The sequence below is a fragment of the Lepidochelys kempii genome, chromosome 7, assembly GCF_965140265.1.
Source record: "Lepidochelys kempii isolate rLepKem1 chromosome 7, rLepKem1.hap2, whole genome shotgun sequence".
NCBI classification, from domain to species: Eukaryota; Metazoa; Chordata; order Testudines; family Cheloniidae; genus Lepidochelys; species Lepidochelys kempii.
In genome coordinates this window covers 62,241,463-62,264,773 of record NC_133262.1, presented here as the reverse complement: position 1 = coordinate 62,264,773, position 23,311 = coordinate 62,241,463, and the positions used below count along the sequence as shown (strand labels likewise).

Sequence of the window (23,311 nt, the reverse complement as noted above, 5' to 3'; positions counted from 1 at the left end):
GGGGAAAAAAGGGGTGGAGTGAGGTCACCCAAATCGAGGTTTGCTGGCAAAAGGTTGTCCTCTCCCTGGGTGACCGTGGTCAGATCTAGGGCCTCGATCTCCTCGAACATGGAGGAGAGGACACTTTCCATCGCCCCAGGGTTCTCCCCGCTGGCACCCGCCACGAGGGTTGCCTCGGGGCTCACGGGGGCTTCGAGTAGTGTCAGGACAGAAGGGGCTTCCTCGAGGGTCTCGGAGGGGAGGGTCTCCCGTGAAGGGGAGACTCTACCTTCCGGTGCTACCACATCTTTCCCGGCTGACACCGGTGGATGGGATGCACTCGTGGGCAAAGCGGAAGGCTTGGCATCGGTGCCCCCCTTCCTGGTCTTCCGGGGGGCCTCCGCCTCGGATAGATGAGGTGGAGCTCGAGCCTTCCGCTTGCCTCGCTTCCCCTGGACTAGGGCCCAGCCCTCCATGGTATCATCTGGGGGCTGGTTAGCAGGGGTCGTGTCAGGGGGTAAAGGCAATGGCTCAGGGGCCTGGGGGGTGGGGACGGTGGGGCGGCATAAGAGAGGGAGGATTCTCCCTGGGACAGGCTCGCTCCCATGCCTGGTGGTATCTCTGCCACACTCTCCTCCACAGGCCCCGCCAGACTGTCAGCAGCGAGGGTGGGACTCTCCCTCTCGTCTGGGTGTTGTAGGGGAGGTGCCCCTTGGGCCTGAGCGGGAGAAGCGGTGGTCCGAAGAGGAGGGGAGGTCGGGTTCGGGTATCGGGCAGCCAGGGGTGTCGGCAATGACGGGGCTGATGTCCTGCCGGGTCTCGGGGAGCCCAGGTGCCCCTCCTTGCTGGGCTAAGGGGCAGTCCCTCTGGACATGCCCTGACGCCCGGCAGAGGTAGCACCGGGTTTCCCCCGTGGAGAAATACACCCGGTAACGGGCCCCCTGGTGGGGGACTAGGAAGGACCCCTCGAGCGCCTCTCCATCGTGCGCCACTGACAGCAGTAGAAGCTGCACTTGCTGGTGGAAGGAAAACATGTGACGGAGGGTGGGGTCCTTGCAGCCCAACAGGAGAAGGCTGATGACAGAAACAGGTTTCCCCAGGGTGGAAAGGGCGGGTAACAGGGCAGAATTGGGGAGAAAAGGAGGGACAGAGGTCAGGACCAGGCAGACGCCCAGGTCCTCCAGCAGCTCTAGGGGGACAAACACCCCCCCCACCGCCAGGCCCCTCTCCACCACCTCCTGGGCGGCAGCCTCCGATGCTAAGAAGACGACAACCTTTCTGTACATTTTGGAGGCCACCACAATGGCTGAGGGCCCCACCACCCTCGCCAACACTCGCACGTAGGTCTCCACGTGGGGCGAGGCGGGCACCAGGAGGCATCGGACACCGTGCTTCCTTGTCATGGTGGGGAAGGGGCCCTGGCCGCTGTTGATGGTGGCGGAGGTGGTGGGTGGGAGAGATGACGAGGCGGCAGGCAGGGGGGCTGCCGCTGCCCGGGCATACATCCTGGGGGGTGAGGGAGGGACACCCGCAGAGCCGGTGGAGGGGGCAGCGGGGGGGGGAGGGGACGCCATGGTCGGTGGCAGGGCCGCAGCAGTGGGGGTGGCCCCTGCCACGGAGGGCCTGGTGGTTTTAGCGGAGCCCTTCCCCTTCTTGCCCTGGCCTTTCCCGCTGGCTGGGGGGGCTCCTCTAGAGTCTGGGGAGGCGGTGGGCATAGCAGCGGTGGAGGTCACCCCGGTGCCCTCCATTGCCGATGCACCAGCGGGGGCGATGGCAGGTGGTTAACTGGAGTTGGGGTCAGGTAAAAAGGGACGGACTGTGGGATGGGCAGTTCGGGGGGTGGGGGGCACATGAACCACCGTACGCTTGTCCAGAGAGTCCTGTTTGGTTGGCTGGTGTTTCTGGCCCAGATGGTGGAATCAGGACGAGCAGCTAAGTCCAGAGGCAGATGTTAAACAGCCAGCAATGACGGTGGAGGGGGCAGTGATGAGGATAGTAGTGTGTGTGGTGGGACGACACACAGATGGATCCGGGGGCAGCTCCGTGCCACATCCCCTGTGTCCCTACAAACATAGTCACGACACAGTCAAGGCCTCCCCCCCACACGAGAGCACAGTTCGAAAGTTACTCAGTCTTGGGCCCCCTCCACGGCGATTTGTAGATTCTCCAGGAGGTGTTCCTCCAGTAGATGGCTGTTTCCCTTCCTTGTCCGGGCTTTCTTTTTCGCAGCTCCAAGATTCCAGGGATGCCGGAGTAGGTGATAAGAAATTCTCTCAGCCAGAGACGGGTCCACAAACAAACAGCAAGCAGCTGGGTCTGGGTCCTTCTACTCCCCCAACTCTGGGGAGCGGGTCAGCAGGCCCCCCTTCTCTCGGGGCGGGGGGGGATTTCAGCTGGAGTGGCAGCAGCGTCCGAGGGGGGGGGGGTGCTAACAGCTGGCCGGCAGCTGGCCAGCACTCTAGCAACAGCAGAGAAAGAAAAAAGAAAAAAAAAAGAGAAAGGGGGAGAGCGTCTGGCCTGGTCGGGGGGGAGCCGAAGCAGAGGCGAAAAGCAAGAAAAGCCCAGGCCAGAGGGCAGCACTAGGAGAGCAGGCTAAATAGGTCCCTTTTCCCTGGGTAAGGGAACAGGGAAGGTTCCAGAACAATCAGGAACCTTCTGCAGACAGTTAAGACAGGCTGATTAGAACACCTGCAGCCAATCAAAAAAGGTGTGAGGTCTTTTTTAGGAGTGGTGGGTGAAATTCTGTGGCCTGCATTGTGCAGGAGGTCAGACTAGATGATCATAATGGTCCCTTCTGACCTAAATATCTATGAATCTATGAATCAAGAAGCTGCTAGAATCAATTAAGGTAGGCTAATCAGGGCACCTGGGTTTTAAGAAGGAGCTCACTTCAGTTTGTGGTGTGCGTGTGAGGAGCTGGGAGCAAAAGGCACTAGGAGCTGAGAGTGAGAACGTGGACTGTTGGAGGACTGAGGTGTACAAGCATTATCAGACACTAGGAGAAAGGTCCTATGGTGACAATAAAGAAGGTGTTGGGAGGAGGCCATGGGGAAGTAGCCCAGGGCGTCGTAGCTGTCGCACAGCTGTTCCAGGCGGCACTCTAGACAGCTGCATTCCACAGGGCCCTGGGCTGGAACCCGGAGTAGAGGGCGGGCCTGGGTTCTCCCCAAACCTCTCAACTCCTGGTCAGACACAGTCGACCTCCACTGTGAATTCAGAAAAATGGCCAAGCTGAGGGCTGCCGTGAAGCTCCAAGGTGAGCAAATCCGCCAATAAGTGCAAGACCCACCAAGGTAGAGCAGGAACTTTGTCACAGGGGATAATGTCAATGTCAAAGGTGAATCTTTATAGTAGTTTTAAAATCTTTCTGGAATGAATGAATTTTTTTTTAAGACCTGTGTATTAGGAAAATACTCACATCCTCAAATATTGTATGATACAGCAGCAATAGCAATGCCACTCACAGCAGTAAACTTCTTCTAAATTTGCCTGTGCTTTGTTTTTGAGATCTCGTCATAAGAAACGTGACATGGTAAGAGACTAAAATCTTACATCCTCATAAGGATAGCATCTAATAAGACTGACAAGCAAGAGGATAGCAATAAAAATCTCCTTCAGATTGACTCCCTCCATCCCCTTGAATATGGAAGCTTTTCTTTTAATTTACATTTAAATAGTGTGTTAAGTCTGCCCAGACTTTACATACAATTTGAGACTCAACATCCCTAAAGGCAGAGTCATCTGGGAGAGCAGGATAAGTACACTTGCAGGCCTCTGTTGTAAAATCTGCTTGCAGTCAGATAGATCAATGTGGATTTATATGCTCTGAGGTTTCCTCCCCCTGGTGGTAGTGTTCAGGCTGATGAATATCTATTTTCACTCACTCCCTGTCTTGCACAAAGGCTGATTCAGGTTTTGCAGTTGAAGCGGCTCATTACCAGTAGACTGGTTTAGTATTCTAGCAGATTTACAAATTTTGCTAATGAAATAAAAGCATGCCATTTTCCCACCTCCCATTTTTTTCTAAAAAATGCAATATATTTTTTAAAAGGGAAATGCAATTACAACCATTATGTCAACGAAAATTACACGCTGGGTTTATCTCCGTAGGTATCTGTCAACTGCAAAATGTACACAACGTCTTCTGAGTAATAATGATGTTTTATCATTTTAATTACAAACACTGAAAAAAAAATCCCTGAAGTGTACCAATTGGGGTGGTCTAAATTAACAGTAGCTTGATAGCCCAAGGGTAGCAAAAATAGATTGAGCTACCAAATTTCATAGTAGTTATAGCAGCTGTCTTCTTGCCTCAGGGAACCTGGGTATTTAACAAAGCAGACAGCCTGGCAATGGCATCTGATTAGCAATGTGCGTATTTTTGGCTAGAATACTTGCAGCTCTATTGTTTCAGATTAGGGATTTGGAGAGTTGTGACATCATGTAGCTCTTACAGTTCAGCTTCTGTATGTTCACTTACAGGTACTGTAAGTGTATCATGATAATTTCTCAGTTACAACTAGTTGTATAAGATAGGAACAGCTCTTTCTGTAGACTTGAAAATGATCAATGAAACAAGACAGGATTTAAATGTCAGATTCATTTTCCTATGAAAGAATAAAATTTTCTCTCTAAAAAAAGATCTGTTTATATTAAGTGCAAATTTGGGAGGAAGACTATCTCCAGGAAGAATGGCCCCAAAGAAGCCATCAAACTGTTAATTTTTTTAAACATTCTAATTAAATAAATCTGAATAATGGTAAAAACTCTGTTAGTTAACACACCTTATCTAGAAGTCCTCATCTTGAGCAACAACCTTAATGCAAACAGCAATATTACGTTGAGGTGACAGCCTGAACTTCATACTTCCAAAGAGAACCCCATATGGCTCTTTCTTCCCCTCATCTCATGCTTTAAGTACATATCACAAATTATTGGTGCTTGTTGGCAGAGTTCAATCACTGAACTCACTGCAAATAGTCTACTTCAGCTAGAAGTACATTCTTTTACTCTATCAAATCCATCTGAGGTAATAAGACTTGATGTTTTATTCAACAGAGCAGAGGAAAATTGTTGCACAATAGGTTAATTCAAAATGGCAGCATAGAAAATGCATCTGTCAGTGGGGATCAAATTACAGGGCAAGCTCCTCTCAATGCTTAGAAAAACAAGTCTGCAGTTCTACAGATTATGTTCATGTGTGTGTTTAAAGGGGTGGGAAAGGAGCTAAATATCTGAGCTAACCTCCAATTAAAGTCAATCATAAAAACAGCCAATTTAATGAGTGCAGATTTCTTTGGGTAATTATAACACCAACCACTTTTTTCTCTTTTAAATCTGTAATTCTGCCTTCTTGTTATTGCTTGCTTTGTCATTAATCGCCTCAGGAACTTGATTTCCTAGCAACAGACTCTGCCACCAAACATTTGGCTCCTGTTCAACATTTTCTTTGTGAAAAATGGCACTGCTGTTGCTGTCTGGCTGTTGCAGCTAGACTGGCTGTGTAAGTGCTCTAATAATGCATTCTTAAAAATCACATGATAAGAGGAGCAACGACCAAGCTTCACTAATTACTGTGCTGACTGTGCTGAGGAAGTTTATCTGCAATTTAAAGGCTACTGGGATGCAGGGAGGGTGGGGGAAGAGTGTGCATACTCCACATATAAATAAATATCATTGGCAACTTAAAGGTGAATATTTACAAATAAACATTTTTATTCTCTTTGTTACATGGCCTCCTGTTAATTTGCTATTTGGGAAAAGGGTGGGTAACATTTCTGAAATATTGTTTGATGGATTTTTTTTTCTCCACAAGGTAAGCATCAATAATCTTCACATACTGGACCACTGTGGATCGCAATTTGCAAAAATCCCCAGAAAGCAAACAGAACACAACCCAGCTTTTTTCCAGTTAAATTACTTGAGAAGTTAGTAACAAAGACATCTGTGTATAGAATCACATTCTGAGATGGCAGGGTGAGACTTCATTGTGTATCTTCACAATATGCAGTATGTATCATGGCATTACTCAATACATTGTGCTGAAAATTTACAAGACCTTTGGTTCACATTTTGATCAAGTTTTCCTTTCTCTAAAGGGAGGGAAAAGTTGTTTTTATTTCTCAATTGCTTATGAGATAGGAAATATTTGGGTACTGTGCTGCACGCCTGTGAAGGATGTATGGATCTTCCTTTCTACACAGCTACAGGACCTGCTCATGGTAGTTGGCACCCTGTTTCCTCCATAATTCCCAAAACTACAATCCTACAAAATGGTGGTTTTGGAAGTGACAAGATACAACGTGCCAGTGATGTAACATTACAATCATCCACTGCTAGCTGTGGCCTCATCTTTGAGATCAGACTAGAAGATAAGAATGGTTCCTTTCCAACCTTCAAATCTACGAATTATTCCCAGATGCAGTTATTTAGGAAATGTTGGACCATTACGGTTAAGAATATCAGTGGAGGCATGAGTATTGTGCAGCTATCCACAGCTACAAATACTTGGTGGATATTTTGATTTCTGCCAGTCTCTGTGAGTGCCACTAGTTTCCCATGCATAGGGAAGCACCAGCACATCTCAAAATATTGATCACAATCCATCTTAAATGTATCAATCATCATATAACTAAATTATAATAAAAATGGCTTCATTGAACATACCTTTGAAAGAAGGAGACAGCACAAAAGACATTTCATTTATACTTACATTGTTATATCAGAATTTTTTCTCTAAAGCAGAATAGCCCAAAACCATGTAAAAAGAACGAAATGCTGTGAAGTAGTATTTAAGATGTGCTACACATTGCTGACATCAAGCTAAAGTTTTGACAGTCTCATGTTGAAACCAGATAATTCCACCATCAAGCCCATATACTACCACAGTATTTCTCTGCTTAGATAAGTAGCCATTGTAGGAAAATAAATGTAAAAATGACATTTTATATGTTCATAAATATGCCATTGACTTTGGAGATTTAAGAACTATTCCTCCAACAGGTAGGCATATTATACTGTATTGATTATCACCCACTGAAAATACATGACATTCTGTCCTTCAAACAGAATCTATAAAACAAAATACATAATCTTGAAAAGTGGTTGCCATTAAAATTATGCACTTGCTATTAGTTTTATAAATATACAGAGGTACTGAAGTATTAATAATTTATTTAATTTAATGGGCATATTTAAAACAGTATTACATATCATACACTCAAATAAAGAATGGTTAAAACTCAAAAGCTACCCTTTTGTTCAGTGTAGCATAAAATATATTTTGCTTTGTTCTTTTTTAAGTGCATGCATACAACCTAAACAGATTTAGAAGATTTTATCCTAAATACAATGCCACTGAAGGCCATCATCATATGCCACCAATAGTAGTGAATGGGAACCTGTTTCTCCAGTTTGCTTGCAGAGCAAAGAGTTAATACCTTTTGAACTGTTCTAAGAACCCCAATCCATTTCAGTTAAATAATCTGTGTCACCCAGATTCTAAGTATCAAAATACTGAAACAGTGTGTGTAAGCAACAGAGCTTATTGAAAATTTTCTTTCAAACATTTTTATTTTAATAAATGGAAAATACCTTTTTAACCAAACCAATTGTGTTTGCCAAATTTCATTTTGGCTGAAGTGTTTGTTTATCTTTTATGAAAATTTTCAAAATGAAAAATTCTGAATGTTTTCAACAAATTTTGTTTTCATTGGAGAGGGAAAGGTAAAGTAACTTTGTGCACCCCACCGTACCCCTGCCACCCACACCGCTCCACAATCAAACAAGGAGGGAAAAGTAAAAATATTTAAAGTTAGGGAGAAAAAAAATTCCCAATTTTTTTTACTTCAGCCTTTTACAAATGGGGGAAAGGAAGATAAGATGTGCAAGTGTTTGCCCCTATATAAGATGTGCAAGTGTTTCCCACATATAAAACAAAATTTTTGTTGAAAAAACAAGAAATTCACAGAAAATTTCTAACAATTTTTTAAAAAATACTTACTTTTTCCGAACAGCTGCAGTAATCAGTGTACAATGTTAGCACGTTTCCAAGGAGTATGGGGTGCCATATGGTGGCATATCATCCTTCAAACAAGACAGTTGGGATCACTGAATATCTTTTAGATTCATACGAGTAAGCCTTCAGTGTTGTAAAATTTGAATGATTTACCATCACATGAAAATACATAGGAAAGTTTAGATTCTCATGGATAATGGTGAACTAGCATCTTATGAACAAACGGGTTGAATGAAATGTGACACTGAGATCTAGGCACCATCACCTCACATGAAAGCAGGATGTTACCTTGCAATTCTGAAGAGAACAAACCAAAAATTCAGCTGAGCACAATTATAAGAGTAGAAAAGTTTCAGAGTAGCAGCTGTGTTAGTCTGTATCCGCAAAAAGAACAGGAGTACTTGTGGCACCTTAGAGACTAACAAATTTATTTGAGCATAAGCTTTCGTGGGCTAAAACCTACTTCATCGGATGCATGCAGTGGAAAATACAGCAGGAATATTTTATATACACAGAGAACATGAAACAATGAGTGTTACCATACACACTATAACGAGAGTGATCAGTTAAGGTGAGCTATTACCATCAGGAGAGAAAAAAACCTTTTGTAGTGATAATTAAGACGGGCCATTTCCAGCAATTGATAAGAACATGTGAGGAACAGTCGGGGGGGAAAATAAACATGGGGAAATAGGCTTGAATAAAGACTGGGAGTGGATGTGTCATTACACAAAGTAAAACTAAGTTAATGGTGTCCAGTTTGCAAATTAATTCCAATTCAGCAGTCTCTCATTGGAGTCTGTTTTTGAAGTTTTTTTGTTGAAGAATTGCCACTTTTAGGTCTGTAATCGAGTGACCAAAGAGATGGAAGTGTTCTCCAACTGGTTTTTGAATGTTATAATTATTAATGTCTGATGTGTGTCCATTTATTCTTTTACATAGAGACCGGCCAGTTTGCCCAATGTACATGGCAGAGGGGCATTGCTGGCACATGATGGCATATATCACATTGGTAGATGCGCAGGTGAACGAGCCTCTGATAGTGTGGCTGATGTGATTAGGTCCTATGAAGGTGTCCCCTGAATAGATATGTGGACACAGCTGGCAACGGGCTTTGTTGCAAGGATAGGTTCCTGGGTTAGTGGTTCTGTTGTATGGTTGCTGGTGAGTATTTGCTTCAGGTTGCGGGGCTGTCTGTAAGCAAGAACTGGCCTGTCTCCCAAGCTCTGTGAGAATGATGGGTCGTCCTTCAGGATAGGTTGTAGATCCTTGATGATGCACTGGAGAGGTTTTAGTTGGGGGCCGAAGGTGACGGCTAGTGGCATTCTGTTATTTTCTTTGTTGGGCCTGTCCTGTAGTAGATGACTTCTGGGAACTCTTCTGGCTCTGTCAATCTGTTTCTTCACTTCCGCAGGTGGGTATTGTAATTGTAAGAATGCTTGATAGAGATCCTCTAGGTGTTTGTCTCTGTCTGAGGGGTTGGAGCAAACGCGGTTGTATTGTAGAGCTTGGCTGTAGACAGTGGACCGTGTGGTGTGGTCTGGGTGAAAGCTGGAGGCATGTAGGTAGGAATAGTGGTCAGTAGGTTTCCGGTATAGGGTGGTGTTTATGTGACCATCGCTTATTAGCACCATAGTGTCCAGGAAGTGGATCTCTTGTGTGGACTGTTCCAGGCTGAGGTTGATGGGGGGATGGAAATTGTTGAAATCATGGTGGAATTCCTCAAGGGCTTCTTTTTCATGGATCCAGATGATGAAGTTGTCATCAATGTAGCACAAGTAGAGTAGGGGCATTAGGGGATGAGAACTGAGGAAGCGTTGTTCTAAGTCGGCCATAAAAATGTTGGCATACTGTGGGTCCATGCGGGTACCCATTGCAGTGCTGCTAATTTGAAGGTATACATTGTCCCCAAATGTGAAATAGTTATGGGTGAGGACAAAGTCACAAAAGTTCAGCCACCAGGTTTGCCGTGACATTATCGAGGATAGTGTTCCTGAGGGCTTGTAGTCCATCTTTGTGTGGAATGTTGGTGTACAGGGCTTCTACATCCATAGTGGCTAGGATGATGTTTTCAGAAGATCACCAATGGACTGTAGTTTCCTCAGGAAGTCAGTGGTGTCTCGAAGATAGCTGGGAGTGCCGGTAGCATAGGGCCTGAGGAAGGAGTCTACATAGCCAGACAATCCTGCTGTCAGGGTGCAGGATAATGCCTGAGATAATGGGGAGTCCAGGATTTCCAGGTTTATGGATCTTGGGTAGCAGATGGAATACCCCAGGTCGGGATTCTAGGGGTGTGTCTGTGCAGATTTGCTCTTGTGCTTTTTCAGGGAGTTTCTTGAGCAGATGGTGTAGTTTCTTTTGGTAACCCTCAGTGGAATCAGAGGGTAATGGCTTGTAGAATAAGATGTTGGAGAGCTCCCTAGCAGTCTCTTGTTCATATTCCGATCTATTCATGATGACGACAGCACCTCCTTTGTCAGCCTTTTTGATTATGATGTCAGAGTTGTTTCTGAGGCTGTGGATGGCACTGTGTTCTGCACTCCTGAGGTTATGGGGCAAGTGATGCTGCTTTTCCACAATTTCAGCCCGTACACGTCGGCGGAAGCACTCTATGTAGAAGTCCAATCTGTTGTTTTGACCTTCAGGAGGAGTCCACCCAGAATCCTTCTTTTTGTAGTGTTGGTAGGAAGATCTCTGTGGGTTAGTATGCTGTTCAGAGGTGTGTTGGAAATATTCCTTGAGTCAGAGACATCGAAAATAGGATTCTAGGTCACCACAGAACTGTATCACTGCCCTATATCTCCTTTCTGACAAATTCATAGGTACTGAGGAACACGAAAGTTTCAAGCACTGCCAGGGCAAAGAACTGAGCATCAGAAGCATTAAACAGGCACCCATGCTAAAGGAGAAACAAATATTGGTCTTGCAGGGAGCTGAGCCACATGATGACATATCCTTTAATTGCCAATTGGCTACTCAAAAAGCCCTTGAAGACACTAAAATAGCAAAGATTTTAAAGAGACATCATTGAAATATATTAATATGTTAACCACTTATGTTAAACAATCTGTTCCATCTTGTATGTAGCCGTGACACTCTGAGTAAACTTCCTAGAACTGAAGAGCTGTCTAAGTTTGAAAGCTTTTTCTCTCTCATCAACAAAAGTTGGTCCAATAAAGGATGTCTCTTTCTCTTAAGCACTCACAAATTAAAAGTTTTTTTTTTTTTGTTTACAAGCCTTAACTTTAAAAAGTAATTCAAAGACATTCCCTCACCAACAATCTATTATTTTCCCTTTTAAGGAAAGGGTCATTTGGATATTCTACTAATTCAGTGATCTGATTGGTTTAACATTCTTAAAAGCTGTGCAATTATTCAACACTAAAAGCCACCACATTAACATGTGAGTTATTAAATAGAACAGTAATGGTAATCAATCATGTAATTTCAACGCACTCAGTAAGGGGCTACTGTTTATGAGCAGATGAACAACTAAAGGCAAAACAAAGAAATTTCTAAGATTACAAAGATATAAGGAATTAATGCATTAACAGCAACAAGTTATGGTACTTCACCTACTTTACACCTCCAACAGCAAACATTAATTAACATGGGTACAGTACTGAAGAGCAAACTGAGAAACACTAACTGGGAGAAATGGTGATATCTAATTGGGACATGAGGAAAAATATGGAACAGGATACAACACATTGGGAAAAGTTTATATTATTCTGTCTGCATGAGGAAGCAGAATCAATCATCAGAACTGAATTAAAATCCCACCTGGTTAATTGCAACTTTTAATGGAGACAAGCACTTCCTCCGTTCTCAATTTTTTCCCCATTCTCATTGGATAAGCAGAGAATTCCATGTCAATATATAACAGTGTTTATTGAATACCAGAGTCAAATAAAAGTAAAACATCTGAATAAGACCCTCCTTTTCTGCTCTCCTCAATGGCTCTCTTCAATAGGCAGCCCTTTTTTTCCCACAGGAGATATTAATAAAGATTGTATTATATTAAATTCCAAATGTTTGGAATTTTTTTCAAAATATAAGTGTCTAAATTAGGCACCTAAATAAAATAAGTACTCTGACTTTCAGAAGTGTGAGCACCTGCAGTTCACAAGAGGAATTGCAGATGGTCATCTGACAATCAGACTTCCTATTTATATGCCTAAATAATCACAATAATGGTAGTGCAGTGTCTCTGAAAAAATCAGACCATTCAGGTGTCTAAATAGAGATTTAGGTCACTCTAATTTGAAAATTTTAGCCACAATTTCTAAAAATCCAGTCCCAAAAGAATGTACATATTGATAGAAGAAAACCACTAAGAAACGTAAGTCTTACATAAATAAAATCAGAGTTCAGGATACGGCCCATTAATGGACTACAGAAACAGACAGTACTGTGATGTTTAGAGTAGGAAGAACTCTTAAACAGGAACTTTGAGGAAACGTAAGTGCCCAAGCGTGAGCAAACATTAAAGTCCTGTCAGGAAACTCTGATTAGCCACCAAAAGTACAGCTGATCCAGAATGAAAAGAAGATAAGAATCTGTAGGATATAATGCCAATGGAAGAAACTGCTGTGTTTAAGTAAGACTGGAGAGTGGAAGGGAGGGGGTTTGAAGACCTGTAAAATATTATGAAAAATTGCTAAAATATGGAATTATTTCAAAGCTAAAAGAATTGATCAGTCTTCTGTTTTCTTCTTTCTTTCCTTGACATCTTTTTCAGTTTTCCTAACTTTAGAGGATTGGTTCAGCCTGGTCTACATCTTTCTTCAACCTATGGTTTTCAAGGTTCTCTTCTTGGGTAGTTTCTCTCCAATCTGTCTACATCTTTTCGCCAGATGGATAAAATGAATGTATTGTGTTCATAAACGGTAACACAAATTCCCTCTCAGGGTTCTGCCATAGGTCCATTGCTCTTTTTCTTTGGACCTGTTCCCCCTCTGTGAACTGATTAGATTTCAGGGCTGAGTTTCATCTGAATGCTGCTCTACTGAATGCTGCATTTGAAAAGGCATATGTATCTACTCTAGTAAGTATATATAGGGGACCACACAATATTTCAGAACTGTCTTAGGGAAGCATTGCCCATCTGTACCAAGAAGATGGAATAGCTTGATATCCTCAGGACAAGGCTTTCATGCACATTGTGACAGGGTTGGGCTGGATGGCTACAGGAGAGTAATAGAAGGCAGATATATTAGCCCCAGGTTAAATAGGTCCCTTTTCCCTGTGTAAGGGAACAGGGAAGATTCCAGAACAATCGGGAACCTTCTGGAGACAATTATGACAGACAGGCTGATTAGAACACCTGCAGCCAATCAAGAAGCTGCTAGAATCAATTAAGGCAGGCTAATCTGGGTTTAAAAAGGAGCTCACTTCAGTTTGCAGTGTGCATGTGAGGAGCTGGGAGCAAGAAGCACTAGGAGCTGAGAGTGAGAACGTGGACTGTTAGAGGACTGAGGAGTACAAGCATTATCAGACACCAGGAGGAAGGTCCTATGGTGAGAGTAAAGAAGGTGTTGGGAGCAGGCCATGGGGAAGTAGCCCAGGGAGTTGTAGCTGTCTTACAGCTGTTCCAGGAGGCACTCTAGACAGCTGCATTCCACAGGGCCCTGGGCTGGAACCCGGAGTAGAGGGTGGGCCCGGGTTCCCCCCAAACCTCCCAACTCCTGGTCAGACACAGGAATCGTCGGCCTGGACTGTGGGTTCAGAAAAACGGCCAAGCTGAGGGCTACCATGAAGCTCCAAGGCGAGCAAATCTGCCAATAAGCGCAAGACCCACCAAGGTAGAGGAGGAACTTTGTCACAGTGTATACTTCAGTAATAATACATTTGAATACTTATTGGCTTTATGTCTTTTCTTTGGCCTATCATAATCCAGTGTATGAACAGATTAAAAGCTCCAAGGCCTTCTGTTCAATTCAATAGAATTGTAAGGCATTTTTTTATATCTAAGTTTTTGAGATGCCTCAGCTTTTTTGGAAGGAAATGGGCATTAAGATAGGAGATCCTGAATATCCTGATTCTGGTGAAAAAATAATGGAGAGTTTGGGCATAAAAGATAGCACAGTACGCTGGTTAAGTTGTCTTTATGGATAACTGAAAAGAGAGAGTGTGTTCCGTAAACTAACGCTGCTATCTCAAAAATAATCTCAATGGTTAAGAACTTTAAAGAGGTTTCTTCATAAAGTATTGCAAAGAGTGTGCAACACTAGACTAAACGTTGAATGGATACTCTGTTTAATAAAGTCAGAAGTGTTCCAGAGACCTTGAGAGATATCTTGTATGGAGGATAAAGAAAGCTCTCAATAAGTCATTCAGTAAGAGTTCTAATATATAGAACTGTTGAACAAACAATGTCAGGTGGGAACTGGACAATTTTAGACTCTCCTGAAAAGGCTATCTAGTTTTCCGGGAAGTAGGGAGGGAGTTAGTTGACACATGAAAAACATTTCCTATTTTCAGAAATTTATTTCTCACATCAAGAGCAACACATTCCAAAAGAACAAATGAAATTTTACCAAATTGGCCTATCCAGAAATGATGTGTATCTCAAAATATTGCATTGTTTCAGTTTACCACTATCAAACCCAGTCAGAAATGAACGATCTACTCCAAGTAGTCACTATGAGTCATCAAAGTTTGAGCTCAAATTCTGTGTCTCAGTCCCAATGACAGCAGAAGATAGACGATTTCCAGCAGACAATTAATGGCAGGGATCCAGAAGAAATGCCAATTGATTAACCTTGTTCAGTACTGGGATGTTACAACCATCAACAAAAAAGGATGGGGTTATAACTCTATTTTGCAGTCTATCATCCAAGTTACTGGCTTGAGTGGTGGCAGTACTGCACCTTTGTAGCGGTCATACGCAATGGAGAACTGGACTGAGGGAAGAATGCAACAAAGAGAGAGGAGAAAATGACAATTGGCCTCTTCTTGTCAGAATATTCTCTGGGTCCCACTATCAACCTGGTGTTCCACGAATCTGCCCTTCATATTCAAATATCCAATACAATTTCCCAGCTCTTCTCCATTGAAATTTATTCATATCTTCTGTTTTATTTTCAGTTTTGCAAGCTTATTCCCTAACTTTTGAGCTTCTTGGTCAATGAGGGTAATAAAGTCTGGATGGCCATCAGACTTCAGGAATTTCTTTTTAATATAAGCCCAAATCTGTATGGTAAATTGGCTCCTCAATGTGTGGTTGAGCTCGGTGCTTGAACACAGAAGATGGGCTTCTAAAACCAAAATTAAGTATAGAGTGGACTTCTATACAACAAAATCCCTTTTTTCCCCTTATGTGACCTTCCCAACTTTCCCTGAACCATTTCAACTGAGAATAATTATTCTAAATCACACATTAAAAGATTCAGTGATAATTATATACAGGTATCAAATGTAGAAAACAGACAGCTTAGTTCAGTATGGCTTTGGCTAACATTTGTCATTCTTCTTCATTTAACAATACTCAATTCTTGCTGCAATTTTTAGCCCTATAGCATTTAGCCCCAAGTCTGGCATTCAGAACACACTACAGTATAATCATCTGAAATTTAAAATACTGTCCATTTTTAAAAGTATAAATTAAAAATGAGCAGACTATTGAAGAAATACATATTTTTAAATACATCTTAAATATGCAGCAGAAGCAATGGGATGTCTTTCCTTTGTATAATCTTCTCAGTGTAAGTATTTGTTTGACAGCTATAAAGGGGCAGCCTTGGCCATATGCAAGAATCAATAACAACCATGTAAAGCCTACAGCAGTGCACACTAACAGGCTACAGGAGACATTAACGCTAGCTGAAAGAAATAACTATTTTCAATGTACTTATTCCTCCTGGATAATCAATTTTTTACACTTCTTACCAGCTGTTCCCAAATAGCTCAGGTTGCGAAATGACAGCAGCTTTCATACAGAAAGCATGTATTATCTGCATATTATGTGTTTTTAATCTATCATAGATGTTTTATACATTCTCTAATTGCCATTGGTCATATCAAGAGAGAAAGATGAAAAATTTACCACTTATATGTAGGCAGAAGGCAATCTACACAAATATGGTTTCATTAATTCCAAAATTAAAAAAAAAAAACCCAAGAAATAATATTTATTCTGAAAACTAATTGTGACCCTACTATTTTTCTTTTTCCCCCAAAGTTTGGTACCAGAAGTAAAATTTAGTCACTGAAATCATAGCTTGCCCCCTCTGCCCATATTCAAGAGACTTGTCATGATCATTGTTTCTGAAATATCAAGTTGTAAGTTGCATTGGTAATTACTATGGAATAAATAGCAATTAAGATGGTTCTCACAAATAAACTCAAACTGTTTGCAGTGAATAATTAGGCTAATATTGTTTTTCTACATGATCTATGCATCCTTCACAACAATTTGCCAGAAAATGTGAAATGTAAATTTGATGCGCTATTATAGAACACATTTTAAGAGTTTTTTTCTTATGGCTTCCTGTGCTCATTTTAAGAATGCATATAACTAACAGTATTTACAAGGATGTAAACTTCAAGGTAAATAAATCTGATCAAGTTACAACAGAAGCAGACATTTTATTTCTCAACATTCACAAAAGTTATCCTGCATCATATGCAAAATGGACACTAGTAGTTCAGTGCTACAGAAATTGAGTATAGTAACCCACAAACATTTCATAACTTTAAAATAAGCCAAACTTACTGCTATGTAATAAACTTTGGCCTTTTCCACCAGTTTCCAGTTCTTCTCCAGATCAAGGTGTTTTTCCTTATTGTAACAATTGGCAGCAGCAAGGTGAGCTACAAGAGACCTAAAATGACCAAAGAAACACATATTAATTAGACACATCCTTTTTCTTAACACTAGTATTGTTCTCCACATCAGATAAAAAGATTCTTTAAAAATACTTATATCTGAGGGCATGAATGCTACCATAATGTAAAATAGTTAAATAGTCCATGTAAAATATATCTACATAACATGTATAAATATATACGGAGAGAAAAATCATAAAAACTTGAGAAACGTTTTTTTAAATCCACATTTACGGAAAAACCTATAAACGTATGTCATACACATACACAGTCATTAGTATGCAATTCCACTATGAAAAGATTTAACACAACCACTCCGGTGTAAAAAGACTTGCCCATGAACACACTGTACACCTGGGGAGAGTTCTGGCCCCTAGTTCCCTGCTCTAAGCATTAGATCCTTCTGCATATTTTAAAATAAAAATTGTTGTAAAGGGAAGAAAAAGCAAAACTTCCTTTCTATGGAAAAGGGAAATCAAGAACAGTGCATGCAGGGTTATTTTTTTCAATCAGAGATTTATGATACTAGGGACCACCTCCACTAATACGAATTAATTTAATATGAAATGACCCAAAACTCCAAAAACTACAGGGCAATAGGAGAAAGAATTGAGATGAATATATTCTGCCAGATCATCATTCACTGAAGCAAAAGTATAATTTAAAAGGATAAGGAAGCATAAATAACCTTTTCCTCCACCTTTTCGTGGCTTTGATTCAACCAAACTCTTGAAAGTAGTTCTTGGCTAAATAAGCTGAAAAGTCAAATTCACTTCCGTCTGCAGCTGAACAAACTATTAGTACCACTGTGAGAAAGCTGTTGCATGAAGAATGAAAAAACGACTCTTAAGAATACATTTAAACGTGGTTTTTGAATTTTTGTGATGATAAAAAGAGCAAGATTAACAAATCTGGAAAGTGCAGTGCTCTATTTATCCACAGAACACAGCACAAGCTACTACCGGGTATTGCTAATTATGGATTTTGTGTGTGTGAATATGTCTACACTGCAATGTAAGCCTGTGTTTGAGCCTGGGCTCCAGGCTAACCCCCATTGTGTCTACACTCCAACTGTGCTAACCCGTGGTTTGGACCCAGGGTCCCAGGACCCTGCAGGGCTAAAGGGTCCAAGTTCGAGACAAGCTGGGACCCAGAGGCTGAGCCCTATTTCTTTGCAGCAAAGATGCAGCTCCATTTGACTCAGGTCCCAAATAGAGTTGCCAGCTTTCTATTTGCAGAAAACTGAATACCCTTGCCCTGTCCTCTGCCCCAGCCCTTTCCCAAGGTCCTGCCCACTGCTCACTCTATCCACCCCGTCTGTCGCTCACTCTCCCCTACCCTCGCTCATGTTCTCATTTTAACCAGGCTAGGGGAGAGGGTTGGGGTGTGAGACGGGGTGACGGCTCCAGCTGGGGCTGGAGATGACTGATTTGGGATGCATGAGGGGGCTCCTGGCTGGGGGGTGGGGCCAAGGGGTTCAGAGTACAGGAGCAGGCTCCGGGTTGGGGTGAGGGCTCTGGCTGGGGGTGCAGGCTCTGGGACGGAGCTGGGGATGAGGAGTTTGGGATGCAGGAGGGGGCACCTGACTGGGGCCAAGAGGTTCGGACTGCAGAAGGGGGCTCAAAGCTCGGGCAGAGAGTTTGGGTGCAGGAGAGGGTGAGGGGTGCAGGCTCTGGGCGGCGCTCACCTCAGGTGGCTCCCAGAAGCTGCTGGCATCTCCCTCTGGCTCCTAGGCGGAGGGATGCGTGGCCAGGCAGCTCCGTGTGCTACCCCTGCCGGTGGGTGCTGCCCCTGCCAATAGGCACTGCCTCCACAGCTTCCATTGGCCATGGTTCCCAGCCAATGGGGGCTGCGGAGCCAGTGCTCAGGCAGTGAGTGGAGCCATTGGGGCTGCTTCTATGCCTAGGAGCCAGAGAAAGATGCCAGCAGCTTCCTGGGAGCCATGCAGACAGTTTGCCTGCCCTGCTGCGGGTGGCCAACCGGACTTTTAATGGCCCAGTAAGCAGTGCTCACCGGAGCCGCCAGGGTCCCTTTTCGACTGGGCCTTCCAGTTGAAAACCGAATGCCTGGCAACCCTAGTCCCAGGCGTCATCCAGAAGTATCCTACAATTCTATGGGAAGAACTTCCTTAGTCCTCTCTATCCCAACAATCCACAATCAATTTTATCCCCTTTGCAAACAGCAATCCACATCCCTTTTGCAAACAGCAGCAGCTCAACTCAGGTCAGCATTAACCAAATCTCTTCTGATCTACAATCCACAAGTATACTATCAGAAAGCACTCAAGGGCAAGTGAACCAATCAAGCCTTTTGCAAAGCAAGCTGCTCCTTGATAATGTGCTCGGCGGGCAGTAAAGTTTTCCCAAAGTACCCATGGTCCTAGGGCTAGTGAGGCCACATTTTGGGATGGTGGGGGGTGCTAGGGACTCTGAGAAATGGGTACTCTGTTCAGCAGAGTCCACTGAAGCTAACTAATGCCACTGAATAAACATTTAACAGTTTCAGAAAAATGTATCAGTTGCTATTCCAGATGATCAAATCTAGAAATTCTTCTACCTACTTATGCATTAAAGCATGAACTAACTTGAACGGATCTCTATCCCATGAAATTATAGCATAAGATATAATTGTGATGCTGGCAGACCAGGTGCCAGCTCTTGCCAAGGCTTCAGGCCTCAGCCGAGCACTGACAAATTTGTTGCTAGAAACCAATCTGTTTCACCTGTGTGCTAGTATGGTTAAGATGGTTATTGAACTTATAACAATGTGTTTAGTTTTAGACTATATGAAATGCTTGAAAGCTGCTGCATGCATTAATATCACTTACAATTTCTTTATCACATGCTATAAGGTAATATTTAAGTTTTCACTTTATAACTGTAAAAAACGTTTTCTCTGAAACTGTGTACCCAGTCAGGAGGGATCGTCTCTTGCTCATCAAGAAGGCCTATCAAAACTAAATGGGCCTTTGTGCGAGATCACACATTTGTTAACTCTCCCTTCACTCCCATGAAGAGGCTATGTGCCAACGGGCTTGTCCCATCAGCTTGAATTCTGGAAGAAGGAAATAAAAGTAGCTGACAATAATATTTTTGATCTCTCTTGGTGTTTGGACTCTCACATGGCTGGAGCTAGCAAACACAAGCAGGCATCCCTAGAGTCAACCTGGGTTAGCTCTAAAAAGACATTCACAGCTGACATTACTACAGCTCTGTCATCTTTTAAAACCACTGACTGTAACTCATTTGTGTATATATGTGTGCCTACTTTAACCTTGTAAAAGACAGTTACCTTTCCGTAACTGGTTGTCTTTGAGATGTGTTGCTCATGTTCATTCCACTATAGGTGTGTGTGCTCACCATGTGCACTGGTGCCGGAAGTTGTTCCCTTAGCAGTACCCGTAGGGAAGCGCCCATAGCAACCCCTGGAGTGGCGCCACCATGGCACGATATAAGGGGCACTGCGCGCTCCCCCCACCCTCAGTTGCTTCTTGCCAGACAACTCCAACAAAGGGGAAGGAGGGCAGGAAGTGGAATGGACATGAGCAACACATCTTGAAGAACACCAGTTACAGAAAGGTAACTGTCTTTTCTTCTTCGAGTGACTGCTCATGTGCATTCCACAATAGGTGATTCCAAGCTGTATCTGTTGGAGGTGGGCAGGAGTTCACAGACACTTGGGACGGAGCACGGCCCTCCTGAACCCAGTGTCCTCCCCGGTTTGGGAGACGATCGCATAATGCGAGGTGAACGTGTGAACCGATGACCATGTGGCAGCCCTGCCGATGTCCTAAATAGGGACATGGGCCAGAAAAGCAACCAACAAGGCTTGTGCGCTGGTCGAGTGTGCCCTCACAACGGCGGCAGGGGGACTCCTGCCAGGTCTTAACAAGTATGGATACATGAGGTGATCCAGTTGAAGAGTGGAGATTGGCTGGCCTCTCATGTGTTCGGCTGAGGCAATGAACAGTTGCAAAGACTTCCTGAACGGTTTTGTACATTCCAGGTAAAAGGCCAGAGCCCGTCTCACATCCAGCATGTGGAAGCAGTGCTCCTTGCTGGATGCATGGGGTTTGGGATAGAGCACCAATAGGAAAATGCCCTGGCCCATATGGTAGGCGGAGACCACCTTAGGGAGGAACAAAGGATGTGGTTGTAGCTGGACCTTATCTTTATGGAATACCATGTATGGGGGTTCGGAGGTTAGGGCCCAGAGCTCCGAGACCTGTATAGCGGACGCGATCACCACCAGGAAGGCTGCCTTCCATGAGAGGTGTTACCAGGAGCATGTATCTAGCGGTTCAAATGGAGGTTCAGTTAACCTGGCCAGCACCAAGTTCAGGTCCCACTGTGGGACGGGGGGCCTAACATACGGGAAGAGGTGATCCAAACCCTTAAGGAATCGGCCAGTCATGGAATGAGAGAATATCATGTGACCCTGCACTGGCAGGTGGAAGGCCGATATGGCCACCAAGTGCACTTTGACAGATGAGGGTGCTAGGCCCTGGGCTCTAACATGAAGGAGGTAGTCTAATATAAAATGGATCAGAGCAACCACAGGCAAGATGCCCCGATCAGCGGCCCACTGGAAAAACCGAGACCATTTCGCCAGGTAGGCCTGACACGTGGAGGGCTGCCTGCCCTCCAGGAGGAAGCACTGAACCCCTTCCGAGCAAGTCCTCTCCTCCCGACCTAATCATTGAGCGGCCATGCCGTGAGGCTGGGGTGGAAGAGGCAACACTGGTCCTGGGAGAGCTGGTCCGGGCAGGATGGCAACGGCCAGAGCGGGGCGACTGCCAGGCTTGTGAGAGTCCCGTACCAATGTTGTCTGGGCCATGCCAGGGCGATTAGGAGGACCTGGGCCCTGTCCGTTTTTATCTTTTTCAAGACCTTGCCCATCAGTGGAATCGGGGGGAAAGGCATAGAAAAGTTGGCCTAACCAGGACAGAAGGCAGGCGTCGGAGATCGCGCCCATGCCCAACCCTCCCCTGGAGCAGAAGCGGGGACACCGGCGGTTCTGCCAGGTCATGAACAGGTCCACTTGGTGAGTGCCCCACGTTCGGAAACTCGTGTGCACCACCTCTGAGTGCAGTAACCACTTGTGCTGAGAGGAGAAGTCTCGGCTCAGCCGATCCGCCCTAGAGTTCTAGATGCCTGGTAAGTGGTGGGCTTCCAGGTAAATGTTGCAGGCTATGCAGAAGTCCCACAGTCTGAGGGCTTCCTGGCAGAGGGCTGAGGAACGGGCCCCACCTTTCCTGTTGATGTAGAACATCGAGGCTGTGTTGTCCGTGAGCACCCTGACCACTCTGCTTACCAGGTGCAAGAGGAACACCACGCATGCCAGACGGACCGCCCTTAGCTCCTTGACATTTTTGTGCAGGGCAAGGTCCTGTGTGGACCACAGACCTGGGGTCTGGAGGTTTCCCACATGGGCTCCCCACCCCAGATCCGATGCGTCAATTTCATAGAAGACACCAATTTCATAGAAGGGGGAGTCCCCTGAACGGGACCTCTTGGACCTCTTGAAGCATGTTTCTCGGAGGGGACTTTGTCCATCCTGTCTTTGGACTGGGAGAATACTGAGGTTAATCAGAGCTGGAGGGGCCGCATCCTGAGTCTGCATGACGAACCACCTATGTGCATGCCGACTTATGACCCAGGAGTTGGAGACACGCTCTGGCTATGGTCATGGGGAACCTCATGACTGAGCTGATGAGCTCCCTTAGGGTTTCAAATTTGTCCAGTGGGAGGGAGGCTCTGGCTGATGTCGTGTCCCGAATTGCCACAATGAACTCTATGCGCTGCACCAGAACTAACGTGGACTTGGCTGTCGTTTATCAACAGGTCCAGTGTGGTGCACGTGGACAGGAGGAGCGATACATGATCCTATACCAGCGACCTGGAGCTGCCCTTGACCAGCCAGTTGTCGAGGTAGGGAAAGATCTGGACCCCCCGATGTCTGAGGTAGGCCGCTACCACAGACATACACTTTGTGAATACCCTAGGGGCCATGGACAGGCTAAACGGGAGGACAGTGAATTGGTAGTGCTCTGGCCCAGCCGTGAAACAGAGGAAACGCCTGCATCCCCTGAATGTATGAATGTGGAAGTACACGTCCTGTAGATCGAGAGCAGCATACCAGTCCCCGGGATCCAGGGAGGGGCTGATGGCGGCCAGAGAGATCATGCAAAACTTGAGCTTTACCATGTACTGGTTCAGGCCTCCCTTTGGCCTTCGGGATAAGGAAATAGTGGGAGTAGAACCCTTTGCGTCTGAACTTTGTTGGCGCCACCTCTAAGCCAAGAAGCCACCTCACCTCTTGCTCAAGTAGGCTCTCGTCAGAGGGGTTTCTGAGGAGGGACGGGGATGGAGGGTGGGGTAGAAGTAAACTAGAGGGTGTAGCCCTGGGAGACAGTGTTGAGGACCCATCAGTCCGAGGTCAGCCGTGAACACTCTGGGAGAAAAACATGCAACTGGTTGGAGAAGG

General features: G+C 44.6%; 1 protein-coding gene across 7 annotated transcripts in view; it reads right to left on the bottom strand.

Annotated features, from left to right (window-relative positions):
• ADK (adenosine kinase) overlaps window positions 1-23,311 on the bottom strand; it is a 542,347-nt gene that overhangs the window by 247,583 nt on the left and 271,453 nt on the right. For all 7 annotated transcript variants that reach the window (XM_073353161.1, XM_073353162.1, XM_073353156.1 and 4 more), the window contains one exon: window positions 16,713-16,821. In XM_073353161.1, the coding sequence (XP_073209262.1) occupies window positions 16,713-16,821 (109 nt within the window). The remainder of the gene's footprint in view (window positions 1-16,712; window positions 16,822-23,311) is intronic.